This window comes from Felis catus, chromosome D3 (genome assembly GCF_018350175.1).
Source record: "Felis catus isolate Fca126 chromosome D3, F.catus_Fca126_mat1.0, whole genome shotgun sequence".
In the NCBI taxonomy this organism is placed as follows: Eukaryota; Metazoa; Chordata; class Mammalia; order Carnivora; family Felidae; genus Felis; species Felis catus.
In genome coordinates, this window is record NC_058379.1 from 10,021,153 (window position 1) to 10,046,773 (window position 25,621).

The 25,621-nt window shown below is 43.2% G+C and overlaps 1 protein-coding gene across 12 annotated transcripts in view; it reads right to left on the reverse strand.

Moving 5' to 3' along the window:
* The window catches only part of HECTD4 (HECT domain E3 ubiquitin protein ligase 4), a 192,405-nt gene that overhangs the window by 92,697 nt on the left and 74,087 nt on the right, over positions 1-25,621 (reverse strand). For all 12 annotated transcript variants that reach the window (XM_023241435.2, XM_045041851.1, XM_045041855.1 and 9 more), the window contains exons 8-11: positions 12,227-12,419; positions 8,595-8,753; positions 4,399-4,512; positions 3,544-3,684 (exon numbers count right to left, since the gene is read on the reverse strand). In XM_023241435.2, the coding sequence (XP_023097203.2) occupies positions 3,544-3,684; positions 4,399-4,512; positions 8,595-8,753; positions 12,227-12,419 (607 nt within the window). The remainder of the gene's footprint in view (positions 1-3,543; positions 3,685-4,398; positions 4,513-8,594; positions 8,754-12,226; positions 12,420-25,621) is intronic.

Sequence of the window (25,621 nt, forward strand, 5' to 3'; positions counted from 1 at the left end):
TGGATATGAGGTGTCAAAAAAAAGTCTTAGATGACCCTAAATTTGTGGGCTCAGCGTATGAAGCCACAGTGATCCCTCTACTAGCACACGGGGGATTCAGCAGGTATAGATCTGGAGAAGGGAAAAGCCAGTAAGTCTGTTTTTGACAAGCTGAAGATATCGATCAGATATGCAAGTGGAGGTGAATATATAGTCTAGAGAGAAATCTCCAAGCAAGAGGCTTGGAGAGAATCATTAGGGAGGCACTGATATATAGTTGACTTTTTTCTTCTTTTTGCTGTTTCTTTATCCCCCAATAGCTTTATCCAGATACAATTTACATACCATAAAATTCTCCCATTTTAAGTGCACAATTCAATGATTTTTAGTAAATTTACACACATACCGGAAGCAGGAACATAAGTAGAAAAATTACCACTGACTATGAAAATTAATTCTAAGGAAATAGTATGATCAACTTTATGCCAACAATAAGAAAACTTAGGAGCACCTGGGGGGCTCAGTCAGTTAAGCATCTTTGGCTCAGGTCATGATCTCACAGTTTGTGGGTTCGAGCTCCGCATCGGGCTCTATGCTGCCAGCTCGGAACCTGGAGCCTGCTTCAGATTCTGTCTCTCTCCCTCTCTCTATGCCCCTCCACCACTCATGCTCTCTCAAAAATAAAAACATTAAAAAAAAAAATCAAACCTAGGGGCACCTGGGTGGCTCAGTTGGTTGAGCATCCAACTTCGGCTCAGGTCTGATCTCACTGTTTCTGAGTTCAAGCCCCGCATCGGGTTCTGTGCTGACAACTCAAGCCTGGAGCCCGCCTCAGATTCTGTGTCTCCCTCTCTCTTTGACCATCCCCCACTCACAATCTGTCTCTCTCTCTCTCTCTCTCTCTCAAAAATAAACATTTAAAAAAAAATTAAACCTAGATGAAATGCACAAATTCTAGAAAGACACAAATTACCAAAACTATCTCAAGAATAAAAAATCTGATAACTGCAGAGCCTCAAAGTATCACCTTCCTCAAAGTATTAATTACTGTGGTAATTAACATAATTAACATATGTCCACAAATTCTGATTTTTTTTCATGTTTATTTATTTGGGGAGAAAGCGGGCCCAAGTCGGGGAGGGGCAGGCAGAGATGCAGAGACAGAATCCCAAGCAGGCTCCTTGCAGAGCCCCACTTGGGGCTTGAACTCATCAACTGTGAGATCATGACCTGAACTGAAACCAAGAGTCAGACAACCAACCAACTGAGCCACGCAGGTGCCCATCTTTGATGCTTTTCCTTTCAGGAAGTGGAACCTAATTCCTCTTCCCATAAGTGTGGGCTTAATGACCGGCTTCTAACTGGAAAGGGAAAAATAGAAACTTTGCAGTGAAGAAAGCTGGCATTTAAACCAACTGATCAATTTTAACAATGATCAATTTTAACTGATCAATTTAACTGATCATGATCTCGAGGTTCGCTGATCAAGCCCCACCTGGGGCTCTGTATGGACAGCATGGAGCCTGCTTGGGATTCTCTCTCTCCCTGCCTCCCTCCCTCCCCCCCCCCCACCTCTCTCTCTCTCTCTCTCTCTCTCTCTCTCTCTCTGCCCCTTCCCTGCTCACATGCACATGCTCTCAAAGTAAACTTAAAAAAAAAAAAAATGAGAAAACATCAGATGAGCCCAAACCAAAGGACATTCTATAAAATACCTGACCAGTATTCCCCAGAAGTGCCCTTTTCCGTTCTTCAAATAGGAAGACTCTATCCAGCTAGGTCCAAGTTGCGGATTTATTTTTCCCACCATCTCAAGCCTGCTGCTGAGCCCTCTTAATGATTTTTTTTCTCTTCAGTCACTGAACTTTTCAAATCCAGAATTTACAACTGGTTCTTTTTTCAAAAATTATTTGTTGACATTCTCTATTCTTAAGTCATCTTTTTCCACAGGGTTTCCTTTAGATCTTTCAGTATATGTATGAAAGGCTACTTTAGTCTTTACCTGCTAAGTCCCACTTCTGAGTTGTGTCTGCAGTGTGTAGCTACTAATTGGTTTGGTTTGGGGTTTTTTTAATTCTTGTTTCTACGTTTTTACCTTCTTTCACTTGTTTACTCTCATTCTTGTTTTTATTTTTAAGCCTGCTTTCCTAGGGGTCACCTAGTCTGAGTCAAAGGTTGTGCTCAAACACCTTGAGCCAGTAAGTCAGCCACCCTGGCTGGGTCTCTCTTCTGGGGGGAGCACGTCAAGGCTCATACAGCTTTCGGTTCTGCCCTGGATTTCTGTCGGGCCCTCTCACATCGTCACAGGTATATACAGGCTCGTGCTCGGCCAGGCCTGTGTGAACACGCTGGGTCGTCTCCAACTTCTTCTATGCAGATGTGCAGGGAGCTTACCAAGGCCCCGTGCAGCTTTCTCCCGACCCGGATCTCAGGAGCTCATCTCTGGCTAGTCCGCTGGCTCTCTGCTCGCCCTCATCAAAACCACAACCTCAGGCCAGCTAAGCCACTGGTCTTCTCAGCTGGCGTGCCACACAGACGAGTATTGTTACGGACACCGGGGTTGGGCAGGAGTTTTTTCCACGCTCTGCTCCAAATCGAGTCAGCCTCCCCCGGCAGCAAAGCTGCCGGTTGACATGATCTACCCCATGCCGGTGGGGTCACTGACATGACCCGCCACACCCTGGGGGGGTCACTGCACTGACCGAAATTACAGTGGAGGATGGGAGCTTCCATCCCAGCTGAGAATACCACAGACTTCCGCTTCTCTTACCCAAAGTTCAGTGGTTTTATGAGGATTCACTTCTCAATTTGGTGTATGCCTTTGGTCAGTTTCCAGAGCCTAGAAATAGTTGCTTTTGGTAATTATGTCCCTTTCACCATTACTGTAAGGGGGGAGGATGTGCTCTTCTATACCACTGTAACTGACCTTGAAGCCACTTGCTTTTAAGTTAATATTAACTTAATACATACTTAATTCTATCTAATTATAAGTTTGTTTATAAATAAGTTATCAGTGTCAAACATTAAAACACCAAATAACCCACGGCAAGTACAAATCATCATTTTTTGCACCACGGTTCTGACAATTTCAGAGTGATTTAACAGTTTGCTCTAAAGAACTCTATGGACTGGAGCGCCCAGGTGGTTCAATCGGTTAAGCATCCATCTTTGGCTCAGGTCATGATCTCGCGGTTTGTGGGTTTGAGCCCCACATTGGGCTTTGTGCTGACAGCTCAGAGCCTGAAGCCCACTTCAGATTCTGTGTTTCCCTCTCTTTCTGCCCCACCCCACTCATGCTCGGTCTCGCTCTCTCTCTCTCAAAAATAAACATTAAAAAAAAAAACCTTTAAAGTCTATGGGACTAGCTCAAATCCTCTATTTACAGATTTATTTAAGCACAAACCAACCAGGCAGCAAGGATGTCAGGTTTCTAAGTTCAAAGTGGGAAGGCTGTTGACACATTTTGTTGCTTGGCCTATGCTCCCACTTACTAGTACTGCTGTGCTCTCTCCTAATTTATTTCGTGAAGGAGAAGTCTTTTCCTATAAGACCATGAGTGCACTTCACCTTTGGGCTCTGTGATGATGTGGCTGACTCCAAGTCTCTGGCAGACGTAATGGAAGGCCTGGTTCCCAGGATTACACCACTGATCGATATAATCGTTTGAGCATGTCCACAGCATGTTGTTCACTGTATCGTAACAGGCACCTGCAAAGAGCACATTGTATTCACCGGTCAAGTCACCATCGGCCTGTATACAGATTTCCCAAAAGCACCGCTACAGAATGCAAAGGCGATTCTCCCCACCGCTGACAATCCATACCCCTAATTCCCATATCTTTGTTTGGCAAAGCATTAGAAGGAATCAGCATGAAGGCAGGACTCCATTTCTACTTTGCTTAACTCCTACGTGAGAATGGAGTAAGTCTTATGAAACAGACAGTTCTTAGTAACGGACTTATATGTGACCGTTTTAATTCCAGAAAGGATTTAAGTGGCTTAAATCAAAACCAGGACTTATGAACATTAACACTCAATAAGAGCCTTAGTAACCAAGCCCAAACTTAGGTATGAGCTTCCTAGGAGCCAAAGCAAAGAGAAAATCCAATATATTACATAATGTTCATTTCCTAACAATAAGGAGCATACTGATTCCTCATGGAAAATAAACTTTTTTACAGCATGAATTTGAGGGGAATTTGTTAAGGGCACCATCATACAACCTAATGGACAGTATCTTCAATAGCAATTTATGTGGAAGAATTTCACCTATGGTAGTTTCTTACATTGATCCTCAAAATTAAACAGTATCAAAAAATTCTTTCTTGCGAGGAAAATAGAAACCACAGGGAAATGACAAGATTTTTCTGCGAGAAACTGCTAAAATTTTGAATTTTCCAGGGAAATACGGACACGTCTTACCCAATCCTGGTACAAGAGCACCACGCCCAAGCGAGCTTCCAGCAGCATCTATGAGATCGGCGCGACTTGTGAACTGACCATCCGAAATGTTATACACCAAGCTAGAGGCAAGGACTTTGGAAACAAACATTAAGCTTGTTTAATAAGCCTTACGGCGATGGCCTACTTTTCAAAGTTTAAACTTTAGGCTCTTAACAAGACTTTCACAAAAATCACACCTTTTGTTGTTGTTGCCTATTGGTGGGAACAATGAGGAGACAGAATACACACGTAAGACCACAAAAAAGAAAACAGTCACATCTTCCTAAATAGCGAGCCATACTTTTCCTCAGTTAGTTAAGTAGCCGACTCTTGGTTTCGGCTCAGATCACGATCTCATGGTTTGTGGCTTCATGCCCTGCATTGGACCCAAGCTGAGAGCACAGAGCCTGCCTGGGATTCTCGCTCTCTCCCCCTCCCTCTCCTTCTGTCCCACCCCACTCATGCACACACTGTCTCTAAATAAATAAATAAACTCTGGGGAACCTAGGTGGCTCAGTCGGTTGAGCGTCCAACTTCGGCTCAGGTCATGATCTCACAGTTTGTGAGTTCGAGCCCCGTGTCAGGCTCTCTGCTGACAGCTCAGAGCCTGGATGGAGCCTGCTTCACATTCTGTGTCTCCCCATCTCTCAGCCCCTCCCCTGCTCATGCTCTGTCTCTCAATAATAAACGTTTAAAAATTTTTTTAATAAACTTTAAAAAATAGCCATATTTCTCAGTGTTTTTCAAATGGCAACTTCTGTATATATTTTTCAATACAGATTATCAAAAGGGTAATTGCAAGAGGAGTTACGCTCACTAACATCACCAGGAAATACCACTAACGAGAAATATCTTATATACAGTTGCTACTCAACAAAGGTTAGCAGACACTCAAACAGAGCTGGGATGCTGTCCCTCCAAGCACTGGCTCTAGAACTTGGAGACACTTTGGCCTTTTCTCTTAACATAGCATAGCATGGTGATGACAGGCACGGCTCTGGGTTTTCTGGCTTTGAATTCCAGTTGTACCAGTTCTGCGAGACCCTGGGAAATTGACCAAACCTCTCCATTTCCTCATGTTCAAAGTACAGATTATAGAAGCACCCACCTTATGTAGTTATCGTGAAAATTAAATGAGTTAAAACCTTTCTACAGGCTCTACACCAGCACAGCTGTACTCGCTATAACCATTTCTTTTCCGTTTTCAAACATAAAATTCTAGCCCTGTCTCTTAAGCTCCTCTTTCTTGTTCCCATCCCCCCTGTAATCCAGGTCCTCACTACACCAGACTCAAGCTATACTTTAAACCGTAGTGTATTTTCTACGTGCTGCTGTTCCAACCTGCACCGTAACAAATCATCTGCCCCAAATCTTTTTCACTGGGTTTTCCCACATTGGCCACTTACATGAATAATACCTATTTTGCACAACTTAAACCCAAGACCTCAGGACGGATCTCCTTTCTAGTTCACTCCACAATGACCCTTTCTCTCACATCCTACAGCACTTCATCTCCCCACCGCTCAGGCAGTGATACGGCATTGTGTACCATTTTCTCCTTGTTCCACACATGTACAACATTTCTCCCGACCAGACGAGGAGCTCCTCAAAGCAAGCACCAGTTCTCCCACTTATGGTGTAGACTCCACAGTGACCAATGTGGAACAGGAAACAAATTTAAGTATTTACGGATTTGTTGGGACTAGAATAGAATCACTATGTAAGGTATAGCCTCGTGAAAAAATGGTGCTGTGAAGTCCTACTTTAATCAAATGGGGCCAATTTTAAGTGAGTGAAAAAGCCATGCCAGAGACTAAAAAAAGACTTTAATAAGACTAATGGTAAATAAATAACCCAATTTAAAAATGGACAAGGGATCTGAATAGATATTTCTCCAAGGGGGACGTACAAATGGCCAATAAGCACAAGAAAAGATGTTCCACATCATTAGTCATTAGGGAAGTGCAAATCAAAACCACAATGAAATACCACTTCATACCCATTAGGATGGCTAGATTTTTAAAAAACAAAAAATAAATGTCAGTGAGGATGTGGAGAAATTGGAACCATTTTACGTTACTGATGAGAACGTAAAATGATGCATTTGGAAAACAGTTTGGCAGTCCCTCCAAAGGCTAAACATATAGCTATCATATGACGAACATTCTACTCCTATGTATACACACAAGAGAAATGAAGACATGCCCACACAAAAACTTGTACTAGAATGTTCATAGCAGCATTATGCAAAATAGCAAGAAAGGAGAAACGATCCAAATTTCAACAAAATGGGGTCTATCCATACAATGGAATATAACTTAGCCATAAAAAGGAATGAAGTCATGATTTTGTGCTACCAAATGGATGAACCTTAAAAACAAAAGGCCAGTCACAAAAACATATATATAATTCCATAAATATGAAAAGTCCAGGGATAAACTCATATAGACAGAAAGACTGATGGATGCCAGGGGCTGGGGTGAGGAGAGAAAAGAGTGTGGCTGCTAATGGGTATGGAGTGATAAAAACGTTCTAGAATTAGATAGCGGTAATGGTTACACAACTCTGAATATACTAAAAACCAGTGAACAGTATACCTAAAAGGTATGGATTTTATGGTATGTAAGTTAGATCTCAATAAAGCTAGTATTAAAAAAAAAAAAGACTAATAGTAAATTAACATCATTTATTCAAGAGCTAAAGGGGACATTGTGGTCACATGAACTGCCAGAGATAACAAGCTGTTGAGAAAAAGTCCAACCAATTGGATTCTACAGGCGAAAGAGTTTTGAGCTATTATGAAGATCTAAATCCCCAACACATGCAACTACTTGAAATGGCCCAAAGGTTGATATGAGAAAAATGATTTTGTATCAACTGCTGAGGTCCAATTTACATCTTCAGGCTTAGAGTACAAAATGCCTTTTTAAAAGTCTACATGTGAAATATAATCCTTTACTGGGATAGCTGTAAGCAAATCATTTTAAGAGCACAGAATATGAAAATATTGGGAAACGAAAACAAACAGATTTTAAAACATTTTATTTTTCTAAACAAATTTCAAAGAAAAACTGTTACCATATATAAAAGAAACATTCGGGTTTTTGTTTTTTTATAAAAACTCTAACATAACTTTCTTGCATATGATCATCAAACAACAGTGTGAGATACTATCCTTTCATTCTTTGTAGGTGGGAAAACTGAGGCTCAGATCGGTCAAATGATGTCCCTTAGAAAGTTAGAAAATGGCCATGTAAAAGAAACATTCTTTTAAGATATTTTTAAGTAATCTCTACACCCCACCTGGAGCTTGAACTCACGACCCCAAGATCGAGTTGGCATGTTCTACCAACTGAAGCAGCCAGGCGCCCTGAAATATTTTTTGATTCTTGATTTTGATTCTATGTCTTATTCCATTTAACTATTTGTCTCCTCTGAAGCCAAAATCACAACACTTTATAGAGTATGCCTCCCTCTTTTATAAAAAAATACACATACACTTAATTAACAACATTAATTTCCAAATTAAGTTCCAAATGTTTTGCTTAACCTTTTGTTTACGTGCCCTAAAATGGAGGCACTTCACATACTTAAGAGCTTTGGAACTCTATTCATACTGGGTAGAGCTCTTGCTGGGTCATCAGTAAATACTGTGGCAACACAGTGTTTTCTAAAATTGTCCTGAACTCATTATTTCTAGCAATTTTACAGGATGGTTTTGCAAAGTATATTATTATATCGTCTACAAAAATTGTATTTTTAATTCCCCCTATCCTATGACTGTACTGATAAGTTTTTGTGTTGGTATCAAATAGCTTCTGCAAACAACTTTAACAAAGTTTAACATCATTAATAGAAAAGCCTTAAATTTCATTTATTTATTTATTTATTTATTTATTTATTTATTTATTAGAGAGAGAGAGAGAGAGAGAGAGAGAGAGAGAGAGAACACGAACGAGCAGAGGGGCAGAGAGAGACAGCGGGACAGAGGATCTGAAGTGAGCTCTGCGCTGACAGCAGAGAGCTGACGTGGGCTCCAACTCACGAACCGTCAGATCATGACCTTAGCCAAAGTGGGACTCTTAGCCGACTGAGCCACCCAGGCACCCCGAAAAGCCTTAAATTTTGAAGTTAGAGACAAATTGGGCAAAGTGCCACAGATCAAAGACACTTACTTTTTAAAGACGACAAACCACTTGTCCCACCGAAAAGAGAACGGGTGGCAGAGCTGCCGGCGCCCCCTGGCGGTGGGACCAGCATCACCAAGTACGTGCCGCACGTATAGATGGGCGTCTTCCGCAGCATTTTCAGAGGCAGCCCACAGCTAGTATTTGCTGGTGAAAGGGATGAAAATAGTGGTGTTTAACACACAGATTTGATTAGAGTCTAACGAGGGGGCCCCAAATTCAAACAAGGCTATATCCGGATTCAGCAAACACAGCAAGAAGTGGTAAGCTAAGGAGAAATAATCTTCTGGCTCCATAGCCTGGCCCCAGGCCCCACCCTGTTGCATGAGCTGAACATTTTCAAAGGTGTTCCCAATATTCAATACGCCTTTATGTCTCAAAACTTCTTTCAAAAGAATGAATCCTCACATGGACTAAATCTCAAAATGAAAGAAGAATCCTTCTGTTTGTGTTTCCTCTGGGAAACTGCACTCCAATAGACCTCTTTCCATTTTATACAGAACAAATTCTTCATGGGTTTGGGTTACAAACCGCTCTGAACATGAGGCCAGCCAGAAATTTCGACCCATATCTAGTTAAAAAATGCTTTCACAATATGAAATTTTACACCCGCATGATTTAGGATAACCCATTACATATTTTCTATTTTTTAGGGTCGGTGACATAAACTATCATTAAACAAATAATTATTGTTTCTAATCAAGAGGTATAAAATGCACGCTAATCTCTCTTCCTCACTGGCCGATCAGAAAATGCAAATTTAAGGATTTCCTAAGTCAGTCAGAATGCTTTACCTAGGGAGCCGTCAGGGCACAAAATAGAACTGCCTAGGCAGATGTCAAATTGTCTTTAGATGGTTTACATGAGAAAAGCAAACCTAATGTGTCTGATATTTGTTTTGAATGCTTGTTTCTAAACAGCTCCTTTTTTTAAAACTCCAAATCCTCAACAAGTATATTCTTCACTCAGGAAATAAATTCAGGGTCATGAATTTCCACAAGAAACCTAAAAGGGGCAATGACTGGAAAATAAGCAACTCTGTGAGCAGAACATTTTCACCAAGATATTTTAATAGACATCTTACCAACATGGTAATAGGTATCAGTTTATCCCGGAATAAAACATTCTAGACCCTATGAATGCTGGCTTGTCAGAAGTCACTTAGCTTAATAACTGGTGAATTTTTATGCAGCAACATCACGTTAATGAATATGCAGCGACTGTACATAAACATAGGAACTCGCAGGTTTTAAATACAAGTAACAGTTTTCACAGAATTCTAAATATAACCTTGCCTTCTGAGTTTTCTTTTTGATTTCTCCCATATTTTCTCATCCAACAAAGATTCCTTTAGCACTTCTACTGTTCACAGGGTAGGATTCAATTTTCTCCCAAGGGATAAACCCAGATCAAGCCTTCAGCTGGTCAGGAAGCTGTTTATTTTAGAAAAAGGACTGTCCTCTACAAAGTATTTCTGCCATTCAAATTATCTGCATACCTAAGTTATAACTATTAATAATTTCCCTACTTATATTTGATATAATAGAGACCTGTGAAAATAAAATTCTATCCTTAAATTCTAACACTAACAAGTAATCAGATAGCTTTATAATCACAAATATTCCTTCTTCTTAACATTTCAATATATAGAAGGATTAAAGCATAAAATTGCATTAAATTCATTAAACATATTAATTTAGATGTATTTTTCTACATGTGGCGTATTTTCTAGCCTTATCTTTTACTCCAGTTTAGGATTTGTTATAGAGTCACATGGTTGATATTTAATCTGTAAACTCGTCAAGAATAATGGTTCTTAACTTTTTTGGTCATAAATGACCTTGAAAATCTGGTGAAAATCACGATGGATAGATACACTTAAGATGTTATAGAAGAGGTTCATGTATGTTCGTGAATCTCTCAAAGGCTTATTAGTTCAGTTAAGAACTCTTTAAAAGTACACAGCAGTGTGCTTAGTAGGCTACCTTTGATTAAGAAAAGGAGGAAAATAAGAACACATAAGTTTGTCTTTAATTGTATTTGCATAAAGAAATTTTGTAAGTCAAAACTAATAAATATAGTTAGCTACAGGAGGCAGTGTGGGAGCAAAATGTATAATATGCCAAGATGATACAGTAAGATTTCTCTGCACATGCCTTTTTATATTGTTTTTACTTTCAAACTCTATAAAGGCATTATCTATTTTAAAATATTAAAGTGCGAACATTAAATGATAAATTCTAGAAAAAGTAATCTTGTGGAAGGTTTGCCTCTTCCTTGCTTGACCAAGATTGTATTTAGTGAGGACGTTGCTAAACATGAGCTTTTTACATTTATGAATCATATGCTAAACATGAAGTCAATTTACATTAACAGTAATGAGGTATCTATAAAGACGGAGTGGTTTTGAATTATTACAGGTTCGCGTTAATTTACATCCACACCAACAACATGTATTACTTTGGAATAAGAAAATGGATGACTGGAAGGAGATAAAAGGGTGAACTATGTGAAGCAAAGTGCTTTGTACGGCACACTGGAAGCATTCAAGAAAAAGTACTACCCAAGGGGAGCCTGGGTGGCTCAGTCAGTTAAGCATCCGACTTCAGCTCTGGTCATGATCCTGCGGTTCATGGGTTCAAGCCCCGCGTCGGGCTCTGTGCTGACAGCCAAGAGCCTGGAGCCTGCTTCGGATTCTATGTCTCCCTCTCTCTCTGCCCCTCCCCCACTCACACTCTGTCTCTGTCTCTTAAAAATAAAAAATAAAATAAACATTAAAAAAAAAAAAAACCACATTTTTTTAAGTACTACCCAAATTCAAGAGGCAGCCTCTCACTAATCACAAGCTGAATATATTAAGCCATGGAAAGACATAAAGGAAACTTAAACACGTATTACTAACTGAAAGAAGCCAATCTGAAAAGGCTACATACTGTGTGATTCCAACTATAGGACGTTCTGGCAAAGGCAACACTACAAGGACTACAAGGAGTGGTGGCCAGGGACTCGGGGGAGGACGGATAAATAGCTAGAGCACAAAGAACTTCTAGGGCAGTGAAACTACGGTGTATAACCCTGTAATGATGAAGACGTGTCATTATGTACTTGTCCAAACCACCAAGAGTGAACAAGAATAAACTATGGACTTTGGGTGATAATGTTGTTTCAATGTAGGTTCACCAACTGTAACAAAGGTACCACCTCCGGATAATGAGGAAGGCTGTGCGTGTGTGGGGGCGGGAGGTTTATGGGATATTTCTCTACCTTCCTTTCAATTTCGCTGTGAACGTAAAACTGCTCTAAAAAAAATTAAGTCTTGGGCGCCTGATTGGCTCAGTCGGTTAAGCGTCCGACTTCAGCCAGGTCACGATCTCGCGGTCCGTGAGTTGGAGCCTCGCGTCGGGCTCTGGGCTGACGGCTCAGAGCCTGGAGCCTGTTTCCGATTCTGTGTCTCCCTCTCTCTCTGCCCCTCCCCCGTTCATGCTCTGTCTGTCTCTGTCTCAAAAATAAATAAACGTTAAAAAAAAAATTTTTTTTTTAAATTAATGAAGTCTTAAAATATATGTTAACAGCTGAATGGAGCTACACAAGGCAAGCAGTGTAAGTGAGGGGCAGCATACCTGCTTGGTCCTCTTTCAGAGTGTTGGAGATGGTGGAGCCTGTGAGGGCAGCCAGCGTTGCGGACGGAGAAGCTCTGTAGCGTGAAAGTCTGCTCAGAAGCATCTCGTTAATGCTTTTTGCAGATTCGCCCTCTTTTCTCATTAGAATTGTACGTTCCTGAAGCGGATTGGCTACATATACACCATTTTCAACCTAGTAGTTAAGGAAAAAGAGGCCCTTAAGAGATCGTGGTTTCCCCCAAGTCGGCAGATTTCTACTTGAGAATTATCACCGCGATCTGTTTGCTCGAGAACATTTCCAAAGGGGCGCCAGGGTGGCTCCAGTGGTTATGCGTCCGGTTCTGGATTTCAGCTCAGGTCATGATTCTCGAGGTTCGTGAGTTCAAGCCCCACATCTCGCTCTGCACCGGCAGTGTCACGTCTGCTTGGGATTCTCTCTCTCCCTTTCTGTGCCTGCCCCCCCCCCACCCCACCCCCGCACTCTGTCTCTCCAAATAAATGTAAAAAAAGAAAAAAACACGTATTTCCAAAGCCTGCACCTGAGTAGATGTACGCCTCAAAACTTAAGTTCTATGGAAACTACTGAGAACAAAAGAAAGGCTGTGCTAAGTTCAAGAGCTTTCCTTTTTCATAACAGCACAGATTCTAAAAGCAGGGAGCCAAGTTTAATAGGATCTGCAAAAGGTTGATTAAAATTCCTTATATTGAATTCCACAGGCAGCTCTCGCTAATTACAAGCTCCTGACAGGTACAAGTAAGAGGAGAGGAAAACAAATCAATCAGTTTTTGATTCGCTATGAAGTATAACCAGGAAGATAATGTCTTCTTGAAATATAATTAGTGGCTAAAATCCAAATTCTGTATGAGCAGCAGTTAACATTAGCCCCAGCTGCTTGGGCACTGCACAGCAATCCTGGAGGAAGGCAGACTTCATCTGCTAAAAAATACGTGCCAACATCAGCTGGATCCTTGCTGGTGCCCGCCAGTCCTTCCTTCAACACTTGATTGCCCAGCAGAATCTCTGCAGTGAGGATTCCAAAATTCCTGCACCGATCTCGAGCTTGACTTCAAGCAGAGCGCCTGTCTTTCTTGCTAAAAAGATCCAGACCACTTACTAGAAGTTTCTCCCACTCATCTCTCTTCCAACTCCAGTGTCTCTGTATCCAGCTTCACTTATCCTTCCTTTCCTCTTAATTCAGAGGAAGAAGTGCACTCACCTCATGCAGTTTAAGGTTAATTCTTCCTCTTCTGTCCCCTAACTGCTCCCTTAATTAAGGTCCTTCTGCGCTGTTATCTGGCTGTCAGTCTCCCTGTGGTCTTCCTTCTCCGTGGTTTCAAGCACACACAGACCTTACACAAGACTTGGGTGGCCCACTGAAGTACCATGCCTTTTCTCCACTTCCATTCACTGGCAAATGTCTCAAATTACATCTCCTCCAGTTTCGGCATCTCTCTGCCCCCTTCCAGACCCAGGCTCCTGGATCTGGCTGGAGCCTCAGACACTGGTGCCACCAGCAAAGCTGGGTGGGACTGGCCTGCAGCTGTGAGGTACAGAGACCAGAGGGAATAGGAGTGCAGAGAGGCAAGGCTCACAGAAGCAAACAAAAGGCAAAGGAGTCCAATGTAAAAGGCTGGCAACAGAGAAGAGAAAGCAAGTTCAGAAGCACAGCCAGGAAAGATTCCCAGGGAAGGCTGCACACAGTGGGAGAGACTCTTAGGATACAGTCACAAGTGATATGAGAGAGGAGTTCTTGGAGAGTCCAAAAAATGCTATTTCTATTTCCTCGCCCCTACTTCTTCCCCCTTTATAGCGACTTAAGTTGGCCCCCTCTAATAAGTGGATGTGCTGAACGGTCCGTGCGTAACCTAAAACCAAAACCACGGACCTCTTCCTTGTCTTCCATGTGGGCTGTGATGTTGCCATTTCTTTTTCCAGAACACGATCCTGTTTTGTGTCTTTTTAATATGAATCCTTACTTGTGTGGAAGGTACTCTGCTGGTGAGCAGAACCAACACGGTCCCCACCCTCCTTACTCTCTTATTTTTTGGTTCCCCATCTCCACTTACTCAAAAAGAAGCTTGCCTAGGATTAGACCCAACCTTTGGTGTCTAAGACCTCTGCCTCGAACACTCTGTCCCTACATCGTCTCGTGGCTGGCTCTTTCCAATCACTCAGGTCTCAGGTAGAATGCCACCTCCGCAAAGACCCCTTCCCTGTCTACTGATCTAAAAATAATCTCCTTCCCCCCTCCCCAGGCCAGAGCACGTCACCCTGTTTTGCTATCCACATGGCACTTACCGCTCTCTAAAGCTCTCTTACTCATTAATTCACTCTCTTACCTCCCACCCCGACCGAATGCCAGGTCCCCGAGAACAGGGATCTCGGCCCGACTTGTTCATCATAACCTCCTCAGCACTCAGACGTACTCAATGCCTTGCTGAATAAACAAACCAGCGTCCTCGCTTGAATCCGATCTCACCTCTTCGTGGTAGGACTCCCACGTTCCTATAAAGAGACCCATCCCTGCTACGGAGATTCAGTCCCACCATCTCCGACTGCCTCCCGCTCCCAGGCATTTCCTCTCAAATAGCCTGCTGTCGCCGAAAATTTAACACATCCACGTCGCCCCCCCCCTCCCCCCCGCCATGTTAGAGCAACTTTTACCAAGCATAGCTCTATTTATGTCACACAACTCTGGAAAGAACCCTTCAAAGGCATCCAAGATAAAAATCAGTCACTCTAAGCTTGGCATTCAAAAGCATTACCCAATCTGGCCCCATGAGAAAATCAATGGAGACCTTAAAAAAAAAACTATACCACTGTGTTCAAGTACTTTGAAAATACCGAGAAGCAGGGCGCCTGGGTGGCTTAGTCGGGTCACTGTCTGAAAACACGGAGAAACTGATAAAGCACCCGGGGAAGCAAAAAGGAGCGCGGTTTGGCGTACGAATGGTAAATCTGGGAACCTCTGCTTGGCAAAGAAGCTCTTCAGGATTGAAAAGCTACTGACCTAGAAAGGAGGGGAAGAGGCTGAGAGGAGTAAGCGGAGCGAGAGTTAGTGGTGCCAAGAAGCTTCCCTCCTGGCTGCCTCCCAGGCACAGGCCACCATCATCTCAAGCCCGAGGGCTGAACCAGCCTCTCAACTGGCCTCCCGTTTCTACCTCGGCACCCTATGCTCTCCTCTCTACACCCAGCCAATGATCATTCACCAGTGTAAACTAAACCACGTCCTTCCAGACTCAGAACCCCACAGTGGCTTATTAAACCCAAACTACCATCAAGGCCCACGTAGTCTGTCACTCACAGACCTCCCAGTCTCGCCTGCCTCTGCTCACCCTTTCTCACCACACCCTCGACTGCACTGGCCTTCTGTCCTGCCTCTAAAATGCCAAACTTCCTCCTAACTCTAGGCCTTGGGACTTGCTGTTCCCTCTGCCTGGATTGAGCAACTGTTCAGTTTGCCTGGGAATGTCCTAGTTTCAGCACCGACAGTCCCATGACCGGAGAAATCTCAGTCCCAGGCAAACTGGGATGGTTGGTCACCCTACCCGTCAGGATGGATGGTGGCTTATCATTCAGGTCTCAGCTCCAATGTCCTTCCTTAGAAAGGCCGGATCTGCCAGGTAAACCAAAGTGGCGCCCCACCTCCACCCCATTCACTGTCACATCATCTTATTTTCTCGCCTCCTTTACTTTTCACTAGCTGAAATGGTTTTGTTCTTACTTACTTAATTTACTTTCTTATTGTCGAACTCCCCACACTAATGTGAGCTCCTTGAAAACAAAGGCCTGTTACCCCGCTACCCAAAGCAACAGAGCGGGTGCAGAATTAATACCGATGAATGAAGGTATCTCAGTCATCCAGATCACAATTTAAAGGAAATAATAAACCCAGGGGAAAAGAGAAGGGACCTAGCATGTCCATTACTATGCTGACCATATCTTTCAGAAGGGACATAAAGAGGACAAAATAGCAGTAAAATGGTCACTGAGTCTATCTAAAGAACAGCCTTTTATAGAGAGCACGTATATATGGGAGCAGGAAGAACTCAGAACAAAAGATGTAAAAAATATGTTCTGAAAAGGTAAAAAAAAAAAAAAAAAAAAAGGAGATTTAGTTACTCTGTAGTTTTAAAGGCCAGAATCTAAGTGTCGGAGAATGTCAAAAGCCCGTGACCCCAAGCGCTAGGCTATCACGTTGGTGGCCCCAGGGGAAAGCTGCAGCCTGGAGTCAGGCCCTCGCCTAGTTCCCTCCCACGCAGACTCCAGGCTTGGCCCTCTGAAGCAAGACACAAGCACAGGCTAGAGGAGCACTTGTGCTCTTGCAAAGATGGAGAATGAGAGGCCGACGTGAACATGACAGCCCCAGTCAAGCTGCAAGCTGAACGAGGCTGCAAGTATGACCTCAGCTTCCCCCAGGCAGCGAAGAACCACCACCCTACTGAGCCCCATCAACCTGTAAGTTGTTACTGCTGAGAGTCACTTAGTTTTGAGGTCGCTTGTTGAGCAGAAGATAACTCAAATACCCCCAAAGTCAGAGACTGTTCATATTAATAGCTTCAGTTAGGCAGGGTATCTGCTCCATTCCATTTCTTTCCATCATACTCCAATATTTCTATTGTCTACCTTATGTAATGGTTACTTACCTATTCCACTCGGAGTTCGTAAGAAATCATTTTGAGACAAGCACAGCCAGTTAGTTAGTCCTGCTAGGATTACCTATTTATCTTAGCCAGGCTTCAATCCTTTAGCTTTCACTCAATCTTAAGTATCAACACGCCTATTTTGCAGATCAAACTCCACTGATTTTTCGTAAAAATTGACAAGGAAGAACACTGGTGGTAGTCGAGGTTCCAAAAATAGGTTTTTAGTATTTCTTTCCTGATTATAAAACTAATATGTGGTCTCTTCCATAGCTGTTTAATCTCTTAAAGGATCTTTAAAAAATTTAATGTTTATTTATTTTGGCAGAGAGAGCGAGAGACAGACAGACACACACACACACACACACACACACACACACACACACACACACACACACACACACACACCATGAGCAGGGAAGGGGCAGAGAGAGGGAGACACAGAATCCGAAGGAGGCTCCAGACACCGAGCTGTCAGCACAGAACCCGACGCCAGGCTGGAACTCACAGACCACGAGATCATGACCTGAGCCGAAGTCGGACGCTCATCTAAGCCACCCAGGTGCCCCAAATCTTTAAATCTAGCTTTATTCTTGACCCAAAAGCTACCATGAACTTTTAAAACCAGATCCTGCTCAGAACTCTCTGAGCTCTCCATTGTCCCCTGGAATAAAATCCAAATACCAGTGGGGCGCCTGGGTGGCTCAGTTGGTTAAGTGTCTGACTTCGGCTCAGGTCACGATCTCACAGTTCCTGAGTTCGAGTCCTACATCAGGCTCTGTGCTGACAGCTCAGAGCCGGGATCCTACTTCAGATTCTGCCTCCCTCTCTCTCTGGCCCTCCCCGACTCGCTCACACACATGCTCTCTCTCTCTCAAAAATAAACATTAAAAAATTTTTTTAAAAAAATCCAAATACTGGGACACCTGGGTGGCTCAGTTGAGCATCCAACTCTTGATTTGGGCTCAGGTCACAATCTCACGGTTCATGAGTTTGAACCCCATATTGCACTTCAAGCTTATGTTGCAGTGGATCCTGCTTGAAATTCTTCTTTCCCTCTCTCTCTCTCTCTCTCTCTCTGCTCCTCCCATGTGTGCTCGCTCTCTCAAAATAAAAAAACTTAAAAAAAAAAAAATTGGGAGTGTGGGTGCCTGGCTGGCTCAGCTGGTAGAGCATGCAACTTTTGATTTCAGGGTCATGAGTTCAAGCCCCACGTTGATCATAAAGCTTAAAAAAAAAAGTATAACAAATTACTATTTGTGTAAAAACAGAAAAGGAAAAAATTATACATGTGTAGTTGTACACGTTCATCTTATCTCAGGAAGAATAGAGAACAAAGTGTTAATGTTACTTGCCTGCAGCAAGGGAAACTGAATCAGGAGGCAAGGTGAAGGAGAGACTTTTGTGCCATTTGAATTTTATAACATGTAAATAGATTTAAAAATTTTTAATTTTTTTTTACTGTTTTTATTTTTGAGACAGAGACAGAGCATGAGCTACGGAGGGGCAGAGAGAGAGAGGGAGACACAGAATCCGAAGCAGGCTCCAGGCTCTGAGCTGTCAGCACAGAGTCTGACGAGGGGCTCAAACCCAAAGTGTGACATCGTGTCCTGAGCCAAAGTCGGACGCTCAACCCACTGAGCCACCCAGTCGCCCCTAGAAATTTTTTTTAACTTTAACATTTGAGAGAGAGAGAGAGAGAAAATGTGCGTGTGCAAGCAGGAGACGGACACAAAGAGGGAAAGAGAGAGAACCCCAAGCAGGCTCTGCGTGGACAGTGCAGCGCAAGGCTAGATCTCATGACTAGGAGATCATGACCTGAGCTAAAATCAAGAGATGTTTAATCGACTGAGCCACCCAGGTGCCCCATAAATAGATCATTTTTAAGAACAATGTATTCAAAACAATATAACTATCACTAAATTTGGAGAGAAATTTACCAGTACTTCCAAGTATCTGGGTGAAATCATAATTCACAGCAAACCTAATCGTTTCTAATGATTATCATCAGCCACATCTAAGTAGCAAATATTTATACTATTTAGCAACCAAAAGCTTTTGTGAATCAGAAAATGAATTTCAGCATTCAGCCTTTCAGAAAAGGAAATCCTGCCATTTGTGACAACACGGATGGGCCTTGAGACTATTATGCTAAGCGAATAAGTCAGCCCGAAAAAGACAAACATTTTATGATCTCACGCCAGAAGAAAAAAAGTCAAACTCACAGAAAGAATGATGGTTGCCAGGGGCTGCAGGGTGGGAGAAATGGGGGATGTGGGTCAAAGGGTACAAACTTTCAGTTAGAAAATGAATACGTCCTGGGGATCTAATGTACAGCATGGTAACTATAGGTAATCATAAACTTCGAAGTTGCTAAGAGTTAGATCTTAATGCTACCGTACACGCAGACACACAAACGCGGTAAACACGTGAGGCGATGGAGGTGTTAACTCGACGATGGTAACCATTTCACAATATACACATACGTCAAACCTTTACCTTGAAAGTATACCATTTTGTTAGGAATACCCCAATAAAGCTGGAGGGGGTGGGGGAGAATATCAGGGCTAAAAGTTCGAATCGTCTAGTTGAAAGCCCTCATTTTAGGAGTTTTTGTTTGGTTTGGCCAAGGCCATTTATCAGAGGTCTAAGGCTATGCCCCATAACCTGTCAGTCTTGAAGTAGAAGAGTTTATTATCTGTTCATTTAAAATTTTAAAAACAAAGTTAAAAATACTTCAACGTCCCCACGGTCCACTCCACTACCTCCCTCTCATTTCTCGCTTTTTCATAACAAACCTCTGGAGAGATTTATTCTTGTCGTCTTACCCTCTTCACCATACTTGACCAACTGCACCTGGCTTCACCCCTCCTAACCCCCACAGCCGCTCCTGTTAAGGCTACCACCAAGAACTGCCATATTCTCCACCCAAAGACCTCTTTCAGCCTCAATCTTGACTTTCCCAGCAGAATTCAATGCTACTAGCCACGTTCTCCTTTTATAAAAGTTTACTTATTTGGGGGCACCTGGGTGGCTCAGTCAATTAAGCACCCGACTCTTGAGCTCAGCTCAGGTCATGATCTCACGGTTTGTGAGTCTGAGCCCCTTGTGGGGCTCTGTGTTGACAGCGCGGAGCCTGCTCGGTCGGGATCCTCTCTCCCCCTCTCTGCCCCTTCCCTGTGTGTGCTCTCTCAGAATAAACAAACGTCTAAAGAGGAACAGTAAAGGTCTCTTGCCAGCACTGGAAGGACACAGATGCCATCAATTGAAAAGGGAAGGCCTGCGGGAAGAGCAGCTCTGGGGTAAAACCAGAAGTGTGGCTGGGGGCACATTTAGCTTGCAGTGATGATCAGACTGGAAGAGTCTCATATCCTGCGCACATACAAACAAACACCCACGTCGATATGCAGCCAGCTCTCTGGGGACAGGTTCTGGCTGAGCAGCAGATTTGAGCACCAGCAGTAGATAGAGGTGTTTACAGCTACACGACAGGAGACCAGCCAGTGAGTAAGAGCAGGCAGCGACAGAAGGCATCCGGAAATAGGTCCGGAAGCACGTAATCGTTGAGAAGTAGGGAAGGTGGGGCAGGGCAGGAGCAACCACTGGCAGGAGAAGTCCTATGGGAGGTCCCACAAGGCAAGAGAAAGCCGCTTCAAGAATCAAATACTGCTAAAAGGTCAAGGAAAAAGACACAAAGTAGACCTCGAACTCCATAATGTGCAAGTCCCCGGCAAACGTGGAAGAACTGTTCTGGTGGCATGTGGTGAAGATACGAGACTGACTGGAGCAGGCTCAAGACAGAATGGAAGGAAAGAACATAAAAACAGGAAGAATAAACTCTTTCAAGAGTAGTGCTATAAAGGGAAGCCAAAAACAGGGGACTGGAGGCGGGCACGGGTCAAGGCAGTTTTTTGGGTTTTTTCCCCCCAAGACAGGATATCCTCTGATGTATCCGTATGCTGTGCTGAATGATCCGTCGAGAGGAAAGCTGTTAATGTAGGAGGACACTTGCAGAAGGCATCTGCACCCCCACTCCACCTTTTTATAGCAGGTAGGGAATACAGTGTTCTGAACCTAGCTTTATCATGCTAAACGACAGAACTTGGAAATTGATCTGCTTGGTCTATGCAGATCAGCCTCGTTCTTTTTAATGGCTGTACAGTGTTCCATTCCGTGAAAGTACCATAGGCACAGATATCTGTGTTTAGCTTCCCAAATCAGCATTTTAGAAACTGCTAAACTAGAGGCTGGTGATGCTTAATTTTTTATTTGACGGAAAATTTCAAGCATGTAAAAATAGAGAATAGGCCAATGAACCTTCCTCCAGATTCAACTCTTATCCAGATATTGCCACACAGGCTTGACCTATCACTTTTTTGGCTCAAGCGTTTTATTTTTTAAAAATTTGTTTTAACATTATTCATTTTTGAGAGAGAGGGAGAGAGACAAAGCATAAGTGGGGTAGGGGCAGAGAGAGAGGGAGAGAGACAAAGCATAAGTGGGGTAGGGGCAGAGAGAGAGGGAGACATAGAATCTGAAGCAGGCTCCGGGCTCTACGCTGTCAGCATGGAGTCTGATGAGGGCCTGAACTCACCAACCTCGAGATCAGGACCTGAGCCAAAGTCAACACTCTAATTCCACTTCCAAATACTTCACTACACATCTCTAAAAAATGTGGACATTCTCATAGAACCACAATGCCATTTGCAGACTTTACAAACAAATTAAGAATAATGCCTTGGTTTTATCTAATACTCATTTTATATTTAAATTCCAAACGGTCTCCAAAATGTTCCTTAATGGTTTCAGACTCCAAAAATGATTCAAATGTTGTTCTTTTAATCTAGATCAAGTTCCTTCAGCCCCAACTTTCTATTTTATGCCACTGACAGGGGCTATTTTAGTTCCATTTCCTCCAGAGCAGGTATGGGCTTTTGATTGTATAACTGCGAGATCTAGAAATCTCTGTTGTCTCTACACTTGATGGACACTTTGGAGGACTGCTAACTTCTGGGCTGGAAATCACTTTCCTTCAGAATTTTGAGAGTGCTACTCCATTTGTGTATCCAATAATGCTACTAAATAGCGTAGTGCTTTCCTTATTCCGCATCATTTATACATGATTTTATCATTTGTACATGATTTTCTCTGGAAGCTTCACAGCCCTCTCTTTACATCACGATAATCTGAAATTTCAGGATGATATGCCACATGGTGGGCATTTTTCATTCACCATGTCAGATACCTGTTCATCTAGACACCTGTGCCCTCTAGTTTGACATTTTTTCCATATTCTTGGTTTTCTGTTTTTTTTTGGAACTCCTATCAACTAGGACTTTAGAGGGATTGCTCCTCCACATTTATCAACTCTTCTCTCATATTTATTGTTTTTATTTTTGCCCTTTGAGAGATTTCTTACATTTTTTTAAATGTTGACAGTTGTTTTTTTTTTTTAACGTTTATTCATTTTTGAGAGAGAGAAACAGAGTATGAGTGGGGAAAGGGCAGGGAAGAGCAAGACACAGAATCCGAAGCAGGCTCCAGGCTCTGAGCTGTCAGCACACAGCCCGACGCAGGGCTTGAACTCAAGGACCGTGAGATCATGACCGGAGCCGAAGTCGGACATTTAACTGATTGAGCCTCGCAGGCACCCTGACAATCATAGTTTTAATTCCCAGGAGCTCTTGCTCATTTTGTTTTTTTTTGTTGTTGTTGTTGTTGTTTTTAGGAGCCCCTGTGCTATATTGTATGAACGCAAGATGTACTCCTATCTCATACAGCTAGGAGAATAAAACATTGTAAACCCTGCTGGCTGTTCTTCTGATTTCATATTTTCATACTGGAGACTTTCCTCATTGGTCTAGAGATCCTTGGCTATCTGCTTTAATTTTTTAATTATTTTTTTAATGTTTATTTCTTAGAGCATGAGCGGGGGAGGGGCAGAGAAAGAGGGCGACACAGAATCCAAAGCAGGCTCCAGGCTCCAAGCTTTCAGTCAGCACAGAGCCCGACGCGGGGCTTAAACTCACAGACCGCGAGATCATGACCTTAGCCGAAGTCGGACGCTCAACCTACTGAGCCACCCAAGAGCCCCTAAGGAAATTCTTAAAAAAAAAATGAAAAAGCACCCTATTTAACTTTTATTTTTGAGACAGAGAGAGATAGAGCATGAATGGGGGAGGGTCAGAGAGAGGGAGACACAGAATCTGAAACAGGCTCCAGGCTCTGAGCGGTCAGCACAGAGCCTGACGCAGGGCTCGAACTCACGGACCGCGAGATCATGACCTGAGCTGAAGTCGGACGCTTCACCAACTGAGCCACCCAGGCGCCCCAATAGGGTGCTTTTTTAAATGTACACAAGAGCTCCCCCCACCGCCCCGCCCCATGTACCCAGCACCTAGCTTCAATAATTTAAAAAAAAAAAAAAAAAAGGGGGGGGTTGGGATTGGTGCCTAGGTGGCTCAGCCAGTTAAGCTTCTGACTTTGGCTCAGGTCATGATCTCACCACAGTTTGTGAGTTCGAACCCCGCGCTGGGCTCTGTGCTGACAGCTTGGAGCCTGCTTCAGATTCTGCGTCTCCCCCTCTCCCCTCTCTGCCCCTCCCCCACTCATGCTCCGTCACTCTCTCCTTCAAAAATAAATATAAAAAAAAATTGGCAAAAATACAGATAACCTATTCCTCTTCCCCTCCCCACACACCTCTCCAAAGTTTGGGGTTTTGTGAGGTTGGGTTTTGTTTGTTGTTTTTATTTTTTGTTTTGTTGTTGTTCTGTATGCATCTGCTTTTTAAACAGTTTAGCACTGATCAGGAATGCTGTGCACATGGTTGAGGCTTGCTTACTGGAAGACATCACTTGTGGGTGATTCACTAGGGCAGCAAGTCCTCTCCTTAAATGAACCCTAATGTCCGTACACTGAGGTCTTTTTTCCAGAGTCACCCAGCTTATTCAGAAAATAAAGTCCAGCCTTCTGCCTGGGCAGCCAGTCTCTAAGCACAAAGGAGTACACCAGGAAAGGGATGGACAGTTCCTTTTATTAACGTTCGGCCTACACCCCTCTCACCATAGCTTTGCACCACACCTCGTGCCTCCCGCTCCCAAGACTCTCTGAAGTGGGCAGGGGAGACTCCTCTCTTCCCCTGAGCAAACATGCATTTCTGGCCGCGGCTCGCCCCACACTGAAAGACAGGAAGGGCCACTACCACCTCCATCAGCTGAGGAACAAGAAATACAGGCCTCACCGTCCGTTACCGAGATAACCACAAGAGGAATGAAGATAAGTAAAACACATTATGAGGAAGAAGGAAAGAGGAGGAAGTAGACCAAACCCTTATCTCCTGTGCTGCCTCAAGTTCTGGTCCACGTGCATGTATTTCTGATAGGCTTCTGTTAAAGAAAAAACTACCAGAGAAAGGGGAAAGCCTTCAATGTTTTCCCACTCTACTCACAATAAAGACCTAAATCATCCTTTGGCCAGCTGGCAGGTCTGTTCCAAGCAGCAAGTACTAAAACTTTTCTGACAACTCTGAACACGTGTTCAAGGAGTACAATCTCTAGCAGACCAATTCAAAGACACTGCAGCTGGAACATTTAAAAAAGATGATGATTAAGCGGAGAAACTAGATAGAAAAACACGAGGATGTACGTTTAAGGACACCAGACTCCTGACTGACAGTCAGCTGGCGGGATGGCTGATTGGTTTCCCAGAACAAGTTTAAAGCCTATTAAAATTCATTCGAAAATTACTTCGGTGTTTTTTTTTTTTTCCCCAGGAATGCTAATTTCTTCCAGAAGGGGGCTGTAAATTACATCACTAAAACAGGTTTTGTCACAGATTGACTTGGGGCAATTTTTCTTTTATAAGTCTCTACAAATATTATTGAGACCAGCACTGTCCAGCAGAATGTTCAATGCTGACAAGTTCTAGATCTTGGATGTTCAATACAGAAGCCAGTCGCATGTGGCTACTGAGCACTTGAAATGTGGCTAATGTGAGGAAACAATTGAAGCCTTAGTTTTAATTTTTTTTTTTTTAACATTTATTTTTGAGACAGGGAGAGACAGAGCATGAACAGGGGAGGGTCAGAGAGGGAGACACAGAATCCAAAACAGGCTCCAGGCTCTGAGCTGTCAGCACAGAGCCCGATGCAGGGCTCGAACTCATGGACCGGGCGAGATCATGACCTGAGCTGAAGCAGGCCACTTAACCGACTGAGCCACCCCGGCACCCCACTTTTTTTTTTTTTAACATTTTATTTAATTCTATTTTAAGTAGCCACATGTGAGGCACCTGGGTGGCTCAGTCGTTTAAGTGTCCGACTCTTGATTTTGGCTCAGGTCATGATCTCACGGTTTCGTGGGCTTGAGCCCTACGTCAGACTCTGTGCACTGACCGTGAGGAGCCTGCTTGGGTTTCTCCCTCTCTCCCTCTCTCTCTGCCCTTTTCCTGCTTGTGCTTTAAGATTTAAAAAAAAAAAAAAAAAAGTAAAAAATTTTCTAATAGCCACATGTGGCTAAGGGCTCCTGCACTGGACAGGTGCAGTTCTAGACTACCATGGGTCCTACTCTTACACCAAGCTCTCCTTCCTTCTCTCTGCATTCCAGCCACAGTAGCCTGCTGTCATTTCCTGAAACACATGCTTGCTCCTGCCAAAGCCTTTGCACCTGTGGTCTCTTCTTCCTAGAATGTTCTACTCAACCCCAGGAAGAAGTTGGAGAATAAGGGTAACTACTACTTTTCCTTCAAGGACGT